The following is a 16,028-nucleotide window of genomic DNA, read 5'->3' as shown; positions in this document are numbered from 1 at the left end:
CTCGTTCGGCTTCCCCCTCCATCCCTCGCTCTCCCACCGTCGTGGGCACACACATTCTCGAGCTTTCAGGAAGACATCTGGGTCTGGAATATTCAACAGCGATTTTAACATAGATCTAATACTGCTCGGATACTCAGGGGGCGTTGTGGACTTTGATTGGTCTCTCATTTGCTTGAATCAGTCGTTCTTGCATCCGGGATCAGGGCGTATTGCTGCCTGCGCCCAATTCATCCCTTCGCTCACAACTGCTCATCCTGCTACAACTTTGTCAAAGATCAATCCCGGCCTCCCGTTAAGGACGCCACCTTGGTTTCTACTTCCATTGGACATCAATCAGTCCGGAAACTCTTGGAGCATTTTTTCCTGTGGATCTGAACTCGCTTGGACCGTTTTAGCCTACAGGATTTTGTTGACCAGATCCCGACTTGCCGCTGATCCTGCGACCGGTGTTGTGCTCTCCTGAGACATCCATTTCCCTATTTGTCTCTTATCTCACTATTGCTGCCCAACGGACCAGGACTGTCTTGCCCCCCAAAGGATTCATTTATAGTCTGTGCCAGCAGCATGTCGCGCTACGTTGAAGACCCAGATTACCGCCGCAGCGAGCCTCGTCACTCCTCCAGAAGAGACCCTCGTGAGCGTGACCACAGAGATCGTGGTGATTCTACAATTATAAGAGACAGAGACAGAGACAGAAGAGTTGTGGATGACCGAATAGACCGAGATACCAGGATGAATGATGTTATGGACACCCGTATGGACACCCGGATTGATCCTCGGATGGACCGTATGAATACCAGAATGGACACCCGTATGGATTCCCGCATGGACACCCGTATGGACGACCGTATGGACATCCGGACAGACCCAAGAGCAAATACTACCTCACGACTAAATCCAAGACCTGATCGTGCCTTGGACAGCCGGACTACTGAACCTGATCCCTCCAGTGTCCTATTTCGAGACCCAAGAACTGGAGAATTGTTTCGTGAAGTGAGGCCGGAAGCCACTTCGAGATCCCCTTTTGCCGGAGATGATCCTGATGATGACATGCAACCATCGCGAAGCCGGACCACGATCGATGCACCCGTGCCCAGAGAGCGTGATGGATACAGGCCTGGAGGCCCCGGACTGTCCGAATACTTTTGCCCAGGAGAAGGAATTGACCGGGAAGTCATCCAGCACGAAATTTGCAAATATCTCGGACAGGATGCCACATGCCGCCCAGGTCGAAACGCTGAAGTACGCGCCGCCTCGAATTGATTTTCGTGGTAGGTGCACATTGCTAACGTCGTATGTAGGGTCGGTCTGGTTATTGGGTTAGAGCCTATCGCCCTTTCACGACGGTACGCCTTGCAATGATCGAATCACGACATAACCTACGCTAACCTTACTGCACAGGCAATGGAACAATCCTTGCGTGACGATACCATCAAATGGCAACGTGAACGAGAACGTAGGGCAAGGCAAGGTCGTTCTCAAGGTACGCCTTATAGCGACTGGCAAGCAAACCGATCTAAGGATCGTGTAGGTTCTTATGCCGATATGCAAGCCCGACAAGAACGGGAACGTCGATACCCTGGAGAAATGGACCTTGATGATGATGATTACCGCCAACCTCCCAGGCATCGTGATCCTCGTGATCCGGATCCACGTGATGTTCCTCGCCCTGTTGGCAGTGGACGTGTTTCTATACCAGTCACTACTGGATTTCCCCCGGAACCGGCTTATCCAGCCAATTCCTATGCCATTTCCTCAACCCGGGAGGGTTACCCTGCGGGCCAATCCACCTACTACAACGCTGATCGAGAGCCCAGGACTGCCTTTGGAGGCGCGGGAAATACGACCCCTCCATCCATGAGTCGTTCCAGTCAACCAGGAGCATATGGCCAGCCGGGATATTCTTCCAGAACAGGACCACCAGTCTCGGCCCCAATATCGGCTCCATACGGAGATTCCAGAAGAGAAGTCATGGGTTATCCTACCGGCTATACTGATCCACGTGGTCACCGTCGGTGATAAGGTGGCGACACCGATCTCTAACCATTCCATACATCTTTGCAAATTCGAACCGTGGCCGCCCAATTATCATTACCATGGCAAGGATCGTCCACTGTGCAGATGCGAGCATGGACGCCTTTTTTCCTGGATTCTTTTGCCCTAGCATCAAAAGACGAGATGTTTTCAGATGAAGAGATTGTTTCTCTAAACCAATGGATGATCACCGTACGGATGTTTAAACACTGATGAGGCCATGACTACACTTGGACGGACCTACGATTATGAAAGTTGCCCATGGGTTTTGTTTTTTGCTCGTATGGAACACAGCAACGCGATCACCACTGGAGTTTGCCATTGTCGGCACTTTTCCTGGATTTACGGAAGGCTTTCTGGATTATATTCAAAATGAATTTCTTTTTCTTCATCTTTTTTATACACCAAGGCGGTGCCGGTTCTGCGGATATGAAATTGTTATGTACCTAGCATCTGGTCGGCGCTTTTGAGATGATTTGTTGATGGTATCCTGGAAGCAATGTTGAAACGGATGACTACGATAATACAACAGCGTCTTTCATCTTTCGACCATATCTCGACGCCTATCCAGATTGATTCAGGCCTAACTCCTGGTGATCCATTTGAACTGGCCGTTATTGTTTTCTTCCTCATCAGCATACTTACTACTCTCTTTGTCGCCATCCTGTCCTGGAGCTGATGTTTTGCCGTTTCCAACCTTGCAGTGATCTCGCTCACATCAATGTCCGCCGTGCTCATCCCAGGATCAGCTTGGTCTTGTTCATTCCCGTTTCACCTGGAAATCCCTGCCTTCTGGATTCCTTTGCGGTTTTACAGTCTTCCATGGATCATTACTCGAAACTTTTCGTGACTTCTCCTCGTGCACCACCACCGATCTCTGGAAATTATCCACTTCTCGTACTTTTCTGTTGACCTTCACGTCTCTTGGGCCCGATTGACCTGTGTTCCAGAAATGTATCATCCCCATCAAGGTCTGCGCCTGCTCTCTCTCTCAGGGAAGTCCCCTGCGAAAATTTTTCTCCCGAGCCGTATTCCCGACTCTCTGGTCCAGAGGGCGCCAGTGGGAAAGGCGTATCCATGAAGAATTGTCGCCGGAGGTGACTTGAGCTGTAAGAGTCACATGAAGCAACACTGAGAATAATCAATACTCCAATTCACATCAGTCTCAGCCTCAGCCTCACGCCCTTTGGCTAGCCGGTGACCCTTTACTGCTTGGTGCCCTGGTATACGCCATTAGTGCCTCACTCTTCACTTCAAGGACGCTGGGCCACCCATTCATCGCTGCCCGCCACTATTGCAATCCGTTTTCACTGCCAGGTGACAACAACCGTGATCTGTCCTGCCAAGGCGTCCAGTCTGCGTCGCGGCCACCCTTTACTTTTATTTGAGACTTAAATCTTTGATCGCGGGGAGTTGTTTTTGCGTTGACCACCATTGATAAAATTCCTCATTCTTCTCTTTACCTCCATAGGTACCTACCTTTCTCGCGCGGTGCCGAGATTCTTTCACACATCATCATCATTGTCATCATCGTCGTCTGCCTGCCGAGACATCGACCGGTCAGTCAATCAAGATGGCGGGATCTTCAACACAAGCCTTTCCCAAATTCGGTGACGGCGACGTCCTTCTGATTATCTCGACGACACAATACTACAAGCTCCATTCCCAAGTCTTGTCGACACATTCCCAATGGTTTGCAGAGCAGATCGCAGCAAAGCCAGCGCCGCGTCTCAACGCACAAGCGCGTCGCGAGAATGCAGCGGCGTATCGATTTGAATTGCAGGCAGTACCCGTAGGAGAAGGTCCAGGCCGGTTCATTCGCATTGTACAGATTCCCTCCCCCCTTCCTCTCCCTTGGCTCACCTGCTTTCACTGTCTCTGTGTCTGTGTCTCCATCTCCCGTTTTGTCTACTTTTCCCCTTGGATTGAAAGCTTTCCATCAGGCTAATTTGCTTGTTTCATGTATTCACAGGACGTCAACGAGTCTGGCCGGTCACCTCGTTCGTCTCTCCCTATGATGCCCAACTTTGAAAATGGCAAGGTCGAAAGCATGACCAACCAGTGCTGGGACTGGCTCTTTGGGGTTTTTTACAATCGCGAACCACGCTTCGACGACGGGTCGTTGGCGTCGGTGCTTACGTGCGTCATGGGGCTGATCGAGGTTGCGGAATCGGTCAACGCGATCGACCAGGTGCGCGACATCGTCGACCTTGCCCTCATGCGCCAGGATGCGGTCCTGTGGACATCCATCATGGGCAACCCGGTCGTGTGGATCGAACTGGGCCGCCGTGTCCGGTCGCCGGCAATCTACCGCGAAGCAGCCATCCACCTCATCGGGCAGTGGGGGATGATCGCAGACGAGGACAAGGACAGAATCGGCGGCGACATCCGCGCGGTGCTGGACCGCAAGGCCGAGGAGCTCGCGCTGGCAAAGGAGGCCATCGAGATGCGCATCCTCGGACACTACCCTGCATTCATGACGCGCACGGCGGCCGAGAAGCCCGGGCGACCGTCGTACAGCGGCGACATCTACATGTGGATGAGCGTGTGTTTCTTCCGGCAGTGGTTCGCGCAGAACATCAGCGACGACCGCACCCGCCGCGCCCCGGACGGCGGCCTGAACTTCTACAGTGCCCTGCACGAGGGTGGCGGCGCGTACCTCACCCACCTCGACTTCAAGACGTTCCACCAGTACTTCCCCATGAGCATCAAGGCGTGCCACGTCCTCGAGGCCAACATGGGCGTGCTGAAGGAGGACGTGAAGCAGTTTGTCAGCGAGCTGATGGAGGAGCGCACCCATCTGAAGAGAGCCGAACACCCCATTACCTGGTTGACGTGCGCGAGGGTCGGTAAGGAGGACATGCCTTGGTTCCCTGAGGCTTCAACTTCGAGGCCGGGTTCAGGATCTGTCCCGTCGTCGTCTTCGTCGTCGTCGTCATCGGCAGCAAGACTCGGAGCAACGAGAAGACGCCAGGACGAGGAATTGAGGAAGTTGTACGATGCCCTCAGCCACGAGAACGAGGCTATGCTGATGGCCGCTGCGGCCGGTCAGAGTCAACAAACACAACAGGCACAACAACACGCCAACAAAAGTGCGAATACAGGCAGACAGCAGCAACGCGGGAAGAAGCGTGCGAGGGTCTACAGTAGTGACGACGAAGGCTACGAGGACGACGAGAACGAGAACGAGAACGGCGATGACGTTGTTCAGAGTCTTGAATTCCCTGATGATGCTGGTGTCGACCCTGCTGGTGCCGGTGCTGCTGCTATTGGTGGTCCTACCGGTAGTATCGTCGGCGACATGGGCGGTTTGGCTGCTTGTAGTAGTAGTACTGCAGGTGGCGACGAGCTTTTTGGCCACGGCGACGGCAGTGGAATGTTTCTGCCCGAAGGTACCGTCGACTTTATGGGCCAGGACGAATACTGAGCGGCTCGGATTCGGATCTCGAACTCAAGGTACGTCGCTTTTTTTTCCCCCCCCGGTCGTTTGCGAGTGACGCTCAAGGCACGTCTTGCTGATATTGACTCAGGGGAAGATATGTCTGACTCGACACTGGGCACGCAGGGTCAAAGGATGGCATGATGCACGGGATCTCTTCGACAGTACCCTGCTGGACTTTGGGATTGGAAAGGCCGCCACTGCTGCTCTTCTTGCTTGGTGAAAGACTGCTGCTACTACTCTGGCTTGGGAACGACCACTACTGACTCCTCTTGCCTGGGCATGTTCTTTCACCGTCTCACATGTCTTCTCTGCCTTGGCCAAAAGACTAGCTGGACGGATGTGGTTGGATCGGGGAGAGTTGGCTTTTCATTGCGTTTCTTGTTGTCTGCACGAAGGAATGGTCCTGGGCGTACTGGATTGGATCACCTTCGGATTTCTGTTATTCTTGTTTCTGCGCAAACACAGAGAGAGAGACACGAGTGCTTTTTCATCCTGCGTATCTCACGTGGGTAAAATGCTAGGACCAACACCGAGTATCATGTGCTTGTTGTACTTGACATAGATACTACCGGCCCAAATGGTCAATACTGATTGAATGGATTCCACATTTTGTTGATTCCTCTTTTTACTTTTCTCCTTTCTGTCCCTGTCTCTCACACCCACTCTCCCGGAGAACCGAGGACAGAGGACAGAGGACAGCGGACAGACGAATGGCATATGTACAGTAGAGTAATGTAGGGTGGTAATATTTGTCAACGTCATTCTTCAGACCTCGTGTTCGCCAAAAGAACTTCGCACGCTCAATGTTCCCCCTCTCACGTATCAAGTGCGTCCCTTCGCGTTTCGAGGCTCTCCCGTCCTGTTTCGCCCTTGTGTGACGACAAACATCTTCATCCGTGCCCGCCTCTCCTAGCAAAGACCGTAACAATGTATCTTCTTATCGCCATTGGTATTGACGTTCAATTGAACAAATTCATTTCGGATCGTCGAAACCTTCGGGGATCTTTCTGGGTCCCGTAGGCACTACAAGACAAACGCAAGGGTGTTAGCCGTCATGGTCCCCAGAGTCATGTCCCTGAGTACGCTTGTAGAGCGTCTCCGTCTCTTTTCTTTTACGGCCTCTCGCGCCCAAAAACCCTTCTCTCGCATCTTATGCATATCCGTGATATAGACCCTCCCTCCTCCTCCTTTCCACACAAGCTCTCCGGAAGAGAAGGAGACTTACCAGGATAACTCAGCGGGATCTTTGGCGGGTCTTCGTCACCTGCCCACCTCCTCAGCGGAGGGATGACAAGAAACGAAGCCGGTCCCACTGCACCTATCACGCAGCTCCAGAAGATGGCGGGTTTCTCGTGCATGCACCACCGCAGGTATGTGATGGGTTGGCCCCAGAAGCGCTGAGGGATTCCGGACATGTTTGCTTATGTAGGTGTAAGTTTCGAGGAAAGGGTCGGCCCTTGTCGTCGAGGCGTCTCAGGAGAAGGAGGAGGCAATTTGCCTCTGCTGTTTGGCGTGCTCTTGTTGGGTGTTTAACGGAAAACGAAGCTTTGGTCGGAGTATCGCGGTCGATGCTTGCGGAGAAAAGGCCCTTCGCGCGATCAGGTGTTCAGGGCGTGAAGCTGCTTCGTTTCGCACAGCTCGCCGTAATCGCTACCTAGCTGTTCGTGGGCTGGAGACCTTCGTCAATTTAGACGATGCTGCGGGCAAGGAAACTCGCAGATCGAAGGACGAGGGCTCACTGCATACTGCGTCGAAAGATTCGCCGTACATCTCGGCATAGGAGAAGTGACTACGGTCAAGTATACGGTCTGAGCTTAGTAATCTCCAAATTACCGTTCTACGATAGGAGGATTGAAGCAAGCGATGTCTACAAAAACACCAAAAGAGCACGTCCAAGAGAGAATGGTTATTGCTTCCCATTCTCGTTGTCCGAATGTTGGGCTTCTGTTCATGGGCCACTCCATTGCATTCCAATGGTCACCGAGGAATAGTAGCTTCCGGGAGGAGGAGGACTTTCTGATATTCTACTGTAGGTACCTGAAAGTATTCTCGTGGCTACTACCTAAGAGCAACCATGATCCGGGGACCCCTTGAATCCGCTTTAGCCGTCAGCCCATTGTCTGAACGCACTGTCAATAGGCGTTGTTCCCTGAGAAAGCTACCAATAGGCATTTCGTACCAGGTATGCCATGAGTCTTGCGGCCACGGCGTAAGCCATCAAGACCCGTTCTTGTTTCGGAGGACGAACCAAAAAGTCATTGTGAGATCAAGCTTCCTTTTCATAGTGGGATCCTATGTCTGTTTCCTCGACGAACTCCAGCTCTTCTCTTCCGACGTGTGTCAACCTTGGGCTTCGATCCGGGACCAGAAACCACAAGGGATGTTTCGATTCAAGTACCAGTACCGATCTGTCCACTTTGCACGGATGAAGTAAGTGCGAACATAGACACGATGGACGAAACGATGAGCATTCGGTGGTGGCTGAGCAGACTGGTGTTCTTGCAGGATCGGCATCGCAAAGATCGCCTGGCTGAAGAATTGGTGATCAGCCGTGACGAGGTCGAGAAACTGTTCGACTTCAGCATCAGAAGCCTTTCCGGTCTCCAGAAGTCTGGTGTAGAAGCCGAAGATGAAGTCAGAGTAGTCGAAGATATCGCCTGGGTCCCTCCAGAAGGGCCCGGATTTCCAGTAGGTTGGTCTCAGCTTGATGGGGTTGTATGTGAACATTTTGGCGGTGTCAATGGATATGTTCTGAGAGACATGCAGCAAAAAGGAGAGCAGGAGAAACAGGAGCGTGTCGACTCTTTTTACATTACTGGGGAGGGCATCTTGCCGACTCCGGTCATCGTTCCCAGTGAGTGGCAAGCGAGTTTGACTTGGACATATACTCCCAATCTCTTTAAGAAATGTTCACAACCCATGCTGCCTACCCCTTCTCCATGGCGTCTTCTAACGGATCGAGTCGTGAGATCGACTGTGGAAAACTAGATGAGTCAAGGATCACAAAACGCTAGAAAGTATGGAATGCAAAGCGGATCTCAATCCTGTGCTTCTAGCAACATTCATAACTTCGTAAATCATTAATGATGGCGCTGATCCCAGGACCCTCGTGACAGGAACGGATCTGCGAGAGAGCTCTTACCAAAACCTGTCCCCGCGTAAAGTGATATAGTATCACATGATAAACACCTTCTTGACCTCACCCCATGAAAATATCTCACCAGTGGTGGGATCCCTCACCTCTCCTTCCTTGCCGATCTTCAAGTCCTGCACACCAGCCTCTCCGCCACCAACCCCGGCCATTGCAAGCTTTCGTTGAAGCTCTTCCAGTCGTGCACGTCCGTATATACGTCCATTTGGCAAAACCACTGGATCTGACTCGACTGAACTAGTAGTATGATGTGCGTATGGGACGTCTCGAGCCAAATCATTGAGCTCCATGCTACATATGGGACATAGAGATGTGTTTGTAGATATTCGAGCGTGTCCTGGCGTCGAAGAGCTGGCTGGGTTGTAGGCACTATGACAAGATGGTGTCTTAAGTGCCGACAATCCGGCAGAGAGGGCAACGTGTAAGAGTGGTTGAACAGGTAGAGACATCAACGTGTGATGAGTTTCGACAAACAGATCGGCCAGATGTTGCCATCGCGATGGCGCAAACAGTTCGTGATATACTTTGGTGTGAGAGTACGGAGTCTGGGCCAGTAGTCCTGCTGCTAGCATGACGGCATCCGGTCTGGAAGAGGTGTGAGGCGTGAGATGTTGTTGGGCGTACATTGCGGCTTCAAGTCGTTTTGCCGTTGTTCCAGCCCGAACAAGTTCAATAAACTGTTGAAGGCGCAGTTCGAATTCAAGGTCTGTAGATTTGTGAGGCGCCGTGATGAGTTTCTTCAGCGAGTTCTTGTTCTCATTAATCCATGCCAATGCCTCCTTCGTCTCCCCTCTGGTCAAAGATGAGGCAATCTTGTGGCAGGCGACAAAAATATCGAGATCGATCAGATGGGATATTTGTTTGGATTCGGCTAGAAGAGACGCGGTCTTCGAATACCCGGAGCGAAGCAGATAGTCCACCATTAGACGGTCAAGCCTCGTGCGAGACCATTGTTCGTACTTGACGTCAACTAGCGACGGAATCTGATATAGATCTTGCAGATGTCTGATACGTTTCGCCGAATAGTCGTGCAATGCTTCTTCCTCTACATGCAATTTTTCCAGTTTACGCTTGACATTCTGCATTCTCTGAATCATCGAGTCAAGGGACGCAAGGGTCTGTTCCGGAGTCTGGGACGAACTGAGAGCGGCATTCGCTGTGTCCTTGAGCGCAGGGAGGATATGGTCTCGTTCACGTTCTACATAGCGTTGAGTATTTCGGAAATTTCGCTTGACAAGTTCATGAGGAAGACGCAGGAGTGGTTGGTCCTTTGACATCTGTCAGCATACGAGGCGTGTTACTTGAGTGAGCAAGACAATACCAGGAGGACATGACTGTCCGGGTTCAACTTGGTGCTCGAGAGCTCAGCGGCCATGGTGAGCAGTTGGTGGAGAAGAGACGCAGTAGCTTTCGGACAGAAGCCTAAAAGTCTTGTGCTCCTCCAGCTTAAAGCGTATCTTGAGGTTGTAGGAATTGGTTGAGGCGGTAGTGGCAGATGATCTGTGGTCTCGCCCGCATTCATATAAGGACATAGACGCACACGCTCCACCGTAGAGTTCTAGGGCCGGTCACGATGTCCCTATATGATTATAGAACAAGGTGCTTCATCGGGCTCCTTGTGGGTGTTACTCGTACCTACACGTACGGTCTGCTGAGAATCTATGGTCCAGTGCTGTGTTTTAACAATTCACATCTAGCTTCATCGATGTACACCTTAACCAACGAGTGAGTAACCCAGGCTTTCCCCCGTACCCATCGCCACCAGTCTCGTTCTCATGGCCTCAGCTCGACGGCCTTTTGGCCCTTCCATGGAAAATTGTGCCCTCCCAACCCAATCACCAACGGCATGTTGCAGTACCTGCCTTGCTCGCTCAGTGTTATGGCCGGCCAGACCAACCGAGCCGTGTAGAGTCATCCTGCCTAACTCCTGAGAGGCGTCAATACCCTTATACACTCCTCGATGCAGGATATTGCTATCATAGAAAACTGCATCACCGGGTCCCAATTCAACCAAGAGTTGATCGGGTAAGTTTGTCTCGTATGGCCCGGCATTTCGTTCCCTTTCGGTGCGCACACGCCGATGGCTCCCCGGCACAACGATAAGTGAGGCATCGTCGAACAGTGCAATATTGTATTGAGCATGCAGCTGCTGGCCACCAGGACTCTTCTCTTTGAGCTGTTTCTCTTCTTCTTCAGGGGTTACATCTGGCCGGATATCGTCTCGATGCCAGCACAATTCAAAGTCCTGATTGTCGGCAGGACTGACGAGCAGATTGAAAAGCTCCATCACCAATTCCTCATCACCGTGAGGATCATCTTTCAGTCCGAGTAGCTCTTTGACAACAGAGAGAACTTCTTCTGAAAAATATACCTCGGCGAAAGTGTCCCTGGTTCCCATGTCTGGGTGCAGCAGGTGTTGGATTCCCCAGATGTTGTCCCCGGACTGCCATTCTTGCCACGGTGGGTATTGTTTAGGGACGGTACGGACATACGGCCACTGACCTCGCCTTGCACGGTCTGTGGTATATTTACTCGCTCCTTTCAAGCCCAGAAGAAGTTGAGGTGACAGCAAGTTGGGTATCTTCACAAAGCCATCTCGTCGAAGAGCATCCAGGTATGGAGTTGATGATGTGCTGGTCATTGTTATGCGAGTTGTTTTAGAGTTCCAGGGCAACGTCGAATTGGGATGACCCTGATGCTCTGGAGAGAAGCATCCGAACGGTTGTCAGCACTTGTCGTAATCAAAGTGCCATCCCACCCCCTCTCTTCATGCGGGGAAAGTTTGGCCATTTCCATATCACCCTCAGTCAAGTGTCTGACTGGTAAGTGGACCAGCTCCCACGAGAGGACCACAAGAGAATCTCCAACACTCTTTTATTGTTGTATGTGGCTGAATGGTTGTCCCATTATCGTGGAGTAAGCCTCATAGCTCGAGTTCAATCTCGATGCTTGCCGGTATGGAACAGCATATCAATACGCCGTCATCTCCCTCTAAGCACCCTTCAATGCTCCCCTTGACCAGTCGTACTTCGCACGTTCCACATGCACCAGAGCGACAACCGAAATCTGGCTTCAACCCTGACTTCTCGGCGAGCTGAAGGAGAGTTAGTCGCTCTTTTGCGCGCCACTTGACCGTCATATCTGACTTGCGGAACGTAACAGTTGCTTCTTCAATGTCAGACATATTGAATGACGGGATAAATTGGGTCAATCTTGCTAGATTGAGTAGAGAAATCGAGGAAAATACATCACAAGTGAAGGATCGGGCACTTTTTCCTCTCGATCAGCTCTTATACCGGCAGCCTCGGAGTGCTCGCCGGAAACATCTTAGTTGTGCGGCGATGAGCGGCCTCATTTTGTTACGGATAATACCCGAGAAACTCCCCATATCTCGTAGTGTGGAATTTGTTTACGGCACGCGACTCCGTCAACCTCAGCCTTCAAAGAGTCAGGGGCAGGAGAAAATGCGTCACTCACTATATGCTTCGACCTACCAATATCTTGTCGGCAAACCTTCTTCGATCATTACAGCCAGTTTCCTCAAATCTCGTCAACAAAGAGCAGTGATGGCGGGATCGATCTGTTTTTCTAGAACACGAGTGTCGCCTGTCCCGAGCATAGTTAGAGTCTCTGTTGCACACTGTGGTGTTCGAACCAGCTGCAGTTGAAAATGTGCAAATTGGGCTGAAATGCTCTCAATTGTCAGCTTAACGAAGCTTCCCAGATATGTCTGGGGTATCCGAAACGTTTCACGAGGCGCATTGAAAAAGAGGACATCGTCTTACAAAGTCCGCCAGCTGTCGTTTGCCATAAGTAGGAATACGCGGGTCTCTACTAGTTCATGGCTCCAGGACACCGGACGTGACAGCGGAGCGCTCAGGCAAGTAAGGACGCCATGCTTTTCGGATACAAGAGAGATTACAACACAAGCACAAGGCGAATCGGTGCCGAGCGAAGGCACCACTAGCGACAATCAAAATGAAGAAGATGTAAAAGGATGCACGCCTAGCTCAGAACGCGACGGAACAGCACCACCCAGCGATAGTCTTTCGCACCAAGTCAGGGAACTCATGCGTCTTGTCGGCCATCCAGTCACAGTGATTACCGCCACAGATACTTCCCTGAGCCCCAAAGGACATCCAAAATCCTGGAGAGGTGCTACGGTCTCGTCTTTCAATACTGTGACCCTTGAGCCGGAACCAATTGTCTCGTTCAACATCAAAAAGAATTCGTCAACTTTTCAAGCCATCGAGCATTCGGGCCATTTCGCAGCTCACTTCATGTCCGGTTTGCAACCACTATCGGTGAAAATGGCCACGAGATTTTCACGTGGTAACCACACGTCGCCTTTCCACGATGCTGACGGAAGGGTAGACGAACTCTTCATTAAGCGCAATGCCCGAACACTCACGGGCAGGCCTCCAGTCTTGCACCACGACTCCAACATAGTACCGCTGCACTTGTCTTGCGAATACATGCCCTCGAAGCTGGTCCACATTGCGGACCATGTTGTTGTTTTCGGTCGGGTTACGTGGGTGTACCATGCCACAGACGTAGCTGAGCTGGTCCGTTCAAAAGGTCGTACATCGATATTGAGTTATGCAAACGGCGGGTACAGCCATAGCGGCCAGTACAAGAAGGTTCACAGGGTTCAGCTGGGGGGGGATTCCAAAAAGTAATCCGGCCTTGTCAATACAGTAATAAGACAGTCGTGTATTTTAATAACTTCATATGTATATGGTACAAATGACACTGTCCCTTTGCGGCAAGTGGCTTTGACGGTCAACACATTATGATCAGACCAGGAACACAGTGTGAGAAAACCGCGAGCTACATACCGTGATCATTGACTGTAGGATTTCAAATTTGGCAACATCCCGGAAGCCCCTGAGTCATCAATACTCGTCCTTCCAAGGTTGAGTTGCCCCTGATTCTCCGGCAACAAGCATTCGGTGTTTTAGCGCATCTAGCACCTTGAGTTGCAACCTGTAGTCCCTCTCCGAGGGTGACTCGTCCTTCTCAAAAGAAAGACAATCCTCGGTTTCTGCAACAACATATCGACTGTTCAATGCTGTGATCCGTTCTTCGGTCCATCCACAGCGTCTGAGTTGTTCGAAGAGAAATGTTTCCGTCGCCATTGCAAGGTGATGATGATAAGGGCAGCAGATGGTTTGAGAGGAGTGAGACTCATCGACTTGTGGGTGACCGATTTCACGTTCGATTGCGATGTCCGCCGGGGATGTTCATTGCTGTCTTAATGAGGACGCCGAAATCTTCTGGAGGTCAGTGACGAAGATGACAACTCAGCAGACCAGGAGAAGGGCGTGCTTGTATATGTGCATTGGAAAGTTAATGATTTCCAAATTGGTTCGAGGAGATCTATTTAGAACGATGCCAGTCCGTACATTCGTGGCCTGATCCTCCTGCTTGTCCATTCGTAGATCGCACTAACCCGATTAGTCGAGAATATCAGACCTCAAGCTTGAACCTCTCTCACCACTCGCAGATTTGTTGGTTGGGATGTGTACATTTACGGCTTTGTCGAAGTGATAACAGTCTATCTACCAGTATTTCCACTTTCCATCATGCCTACCAGACTCCCACGCCTGAGAGTGTCTTCCAGCTTCGTATGCGCGCAATGTCGAAAATCTCTGACCTCATCCAAGCGGCGACGTCTTCTATCAACCACAGCATCGGCAACACCTGAAATCTATGATGTTGTGGCGGTTGGCGGCGGCCCAGCTGGACTTGCCCTACTCGCCGCACTCAGTATGTTTGGGTGGTGCTACGCATCGACGACCAAAGCTAACCAGAACAGAGTCATCTCCTGTCACCTCACACCTGAAAACTGCACTAATTGAGCTTCAAGACCTCTCCAAGCACCGCCAGTGGGCTTCTTCATCAGATCAGTATTCAAATCGCGCAAGCAGCCTCACGTCCTCGTCAGTCTCGTTTCTTGAGTCCACTGGCTCATGGACACACGTCGAACAATCCCGTGTCCAAGCCTACGACGAAATGCAAGTGTGGGACGCTGCCAACGGCGCCAGTATTCAGTTCGACTGGGCTTCCGAGACCAAACAGTACAATGCGCCTCCACAGACCATAGCCACAATGTGCGAGAACGCCAACCTGACGCGGGGCCTGCTTGAACGGATCGTCGAACTGGGTGCCGAATCAAGTCTCCTTGCAAACACAAGCGTGTCCAGCATTACCAACGGCGAAGACGATCCAGAAGGCCTCAATCTCTCGTCTTGGCCCGTCGTCAACCTCGAGTCCAAGTCTTCATCATCCCATACTACTAGCGTTGCAGCACGCCTGCTCATCGGCGCTGATGGCTTCAATAGCCCCGTCCGCGCCTTTGCAGGAATCAACTCATCGGGCTGGGATTACAACCGACACGGCGTTGTGGCTACACTATCGGTCCAAGACGGCCCGTCCACCTCTTCCTCGCACAGCCCAGATGAAACCTCCGATTTCGACTTCGACCTTTTCGCCTCCGAGCCTCTCCCCAACCGAGCAACAGCATTTCAACGCTTCCTGCCACAACTAGGTGGGCCGATCGCCATCTTGCCTTTACCAAATGGACACGCATCGATGGTGTGGTCCACGACCCCCGCATATGCCACTTACCTCAAATCTCTTCCTGCATCGGGACAACTAGCCATGATCAACGCCGCTCTACGGCTCAGCCAAACCGACTTGAAGTACCTCTTCACTCTCCCTTCTGACTCTCCTGACGCTCACGAGTCCGAACTCCGCTGGCGTCTTGCACACACGGATGCGCCCGGCATCGCGCGCCAACCACCGATTGTCACGGGTGTGCAGGAGAACAGCATGGCTAGTTTCCCGCTGCGCTTCCGCCACGCGACTAGCCTTGTCAACCCGCGCATCGCCCTCATCGGGGACGCAGCGCACACGGTCCATCCTCTTGCAGGACAGGGGTTGAACCTGGGTCTGGCGGATGCGCAGAGTCTTGCGACTTGCATTGCGTACGGCGTCGAGCATGGCATGGACATCGGCGATGCTATGGCTCTGGAACGGTTTTCGTCGGATCGATTCGGGAAGGGCTTGTTGATGGCTGGAGGCGTGGATGCATTGAACTCCTTGTACCAGATTGGTGCGAGTGGGGACGGTATGTTGGCGAGTGTCGCTGGACGAGCTCGGGGTGTTGGGATGAAGGTCATCAATGACCTTGTACCTGGGCTGAAAGGCTTGATTATGAAACAGGCAAGTTGAGAGGGTTCCCGGGCGGAGTGGAAGCCGTATTAGCACCTACGGGGCATCGACCGTTTGCTTCAGACAGGGGGGTTGATACCCACAGGATTACAAAATTGTACAATAGCAGAGAAAGAAACCGAGTATTTATTTCAGGAAGATAAGAATTTTGTTGAGTGGTAGAAA

At 51.8% G+C, this 16,028-nt stretch overlaps 9 protein-coding genes across 9 annotated transcripts; 5 read left to right on the top strand and 4 right to left on the bottom strand.

The window, feature by feature from the left end:
* Window positions 1-564: 564 nt before the first annotated feature.
* On the top strand, window positions 565-2,019 carry PV08_11294 (uncharacterized protein; the record flags this gene model as incomplete). Its single annotated transcript, XM_016385604.1, has 3 exons — window positions 565-1,242; window positions 1,302-1,346; window positions 1,402-2,019. The coding sequence occupies 3 exons, from the start codon at window positions 565-567 to the stop codon at window positions 2,017-2,019; spliced, it is 1,341 nt and encodes a 446-aa protein (XP_016230548.1).
* A 1,588-nt stretch (window positions 2,020-3,607) lies between these two features.
* PV08_11293 (uncharacterized protein) lies at window positions 3,608-5,461 on the top strand (the record flags this gene model as incomplete). Its single annotated transcript, XM_016385603.1, has 2 exons — window positions 3,608-3,859; window positions 4,007-5,461. The coding sequence occupies 2 exons, from the start codon at window positions 3,608-3,610 to the stop codon at window positions 5,459-5,461; spliced, it is 1,707 nt and encodes a 568-aa protein (XP_016230547.1).
* A 988-nt stretch (window positions 5,462-6,449) lies between these two features.
* Window positions 6,450-6,891, bottom strand: PV08_11292 (uncharacterized protein; the record flags this gene model as incomplete). Its single annotated transcript, XM_016385602.1, has 2 exons — window positions 6,450-6,499; window positions 6,702-6,891. The coding sequence occupies 2 exons, from the start codon at window positions 6,889-6,891 to the stop codon at window positions 6,450-6,452; spliced, it is 240 nt and encodes a 79-aa protein (XP_016230546.1).
* Window positions 6,892-7,927: 1,036 nt separating this feature from the next.
* PV08_11291 (uncharacterized protein) lies at window positions 7,928-8,464 on the top strand (the record flags this gene model as incomplete). Its single annotated transcript, XM_016385601.1, has 1 exon — window positions 7,928-8,464. The coding sequence occupies one exon, from the start codon at window positions 7,928-7,930 to the stop codon at window positions 8,462-8,464; it is 537 nt and encodes a 178-aa protein (XP_016230545.1).
* Window positions 8,465-8,650: 186 nt separating this feature from the next.
* On the bottom strand, window positions 8,651-10,002 carry PV08_11290 (uncharacterized protein; the record flags this gene model as incomplete). Its single annotated transcript, XM_016385600.1, has 2 exons — window positions 8,651-9,895; window positions 9,949-10,002. The coding sequence occupies 2 exons, from the start codon at window positions 10,000-10,002 to the stop codon at window positions 8,651-8,653; spliced, it is 1,299 nt and encodes a 432-aa protein (XP_016230544.1).
* Window positions 10,003-10,341: 339 nt separating this feature from the next.
* PV08_11289 (uncharacterized protein) lies at window positions 10,342-11,268 on the bottom strand (the record flags this gene model as incomplete). The annotated part of the gene is made up of 1 exon (XM_016385599.1): window positions 10,342-11,268. One exon carries the CDS (start codon window positions 11,266-11,268, stop codon window positions 10,342-10,344), a length of 927 nt encoding a protein of 308 aa, XP_016230543.1.
* A 282-nt stretch (window positions 11,269-11,550) lies between these two features.
* Window positions 11,551-11,811, bottom strand: PV08_11288 (uncharacterized protein; the record flags this gene model as incomplete). Its single annotated transcript, XM_016385598.1, has 1 exon — window positions 11,551-11,811. The coding sequence occupies one exon, from the start codon at window positions 11,809-11,811 to the stop codon at window positions 11,551-11,553; it is 261 nt and encodes an 86-aa protein (XP_016230542.1).
* A 505-nt stretch (window positions 11,812-12,316) lies between these two features.
* On the top strand, window positions 12,317-13,306 carry PV08_11287 (uncharacterized protein; the record flags this gene model as incomplete). Its single annotated transcript, XM_016385597.1, has 1 exon — window positions 12,317-13,306. One exon carries the CDS (start codon window positions 12,317-12,319, stop codon window positions 13,304-13,306), a length of 990 nt encoding a protein of 329 aa, XP_016230541.1.
* A 906-nt stretch (window positions 13,307-14,212) lies between these two features.
* On the top strand, window positions 14,213-15,863 carry PV08_11286 (uncharacterized protein; the record flags this gene model as incomplete). Its single annotated transcript, XM_016385596.1, has 2 exons — window positions 14,213-14,396; window positions 14,446-15,863. 2 exons carry the CDS (start codon window positions 14,213-14,215, stop codon window positions 15,861-15,863), a joined length of 1,602 nt encoding a protein of 533 aa, XP_016230540.1.
* Between the last annotated feature and the right edge of the window lie 165 nt (window positions 15,864-16,028).

Source organism: Exophiala spinifera, assembly GCF_000836115.1.
Source record: "Exophiala spinifera strain CBS 89968 unplaced genomic scaffold supercont1.9, whole genome shotgun sequence".
Lineage (NCBI taxonomy): Eukaryota > Fungi > Ascomycota > Eurotiomycetes > Chaetothyriales > Herpotrichiellaceae > Exophiala > Exophiala spinifera.
The sequence above is the reverse complement of the archived record's forward strand: the minus strand, read 5'-3'. Positions and strand labels throughout refer to the sequence as shown.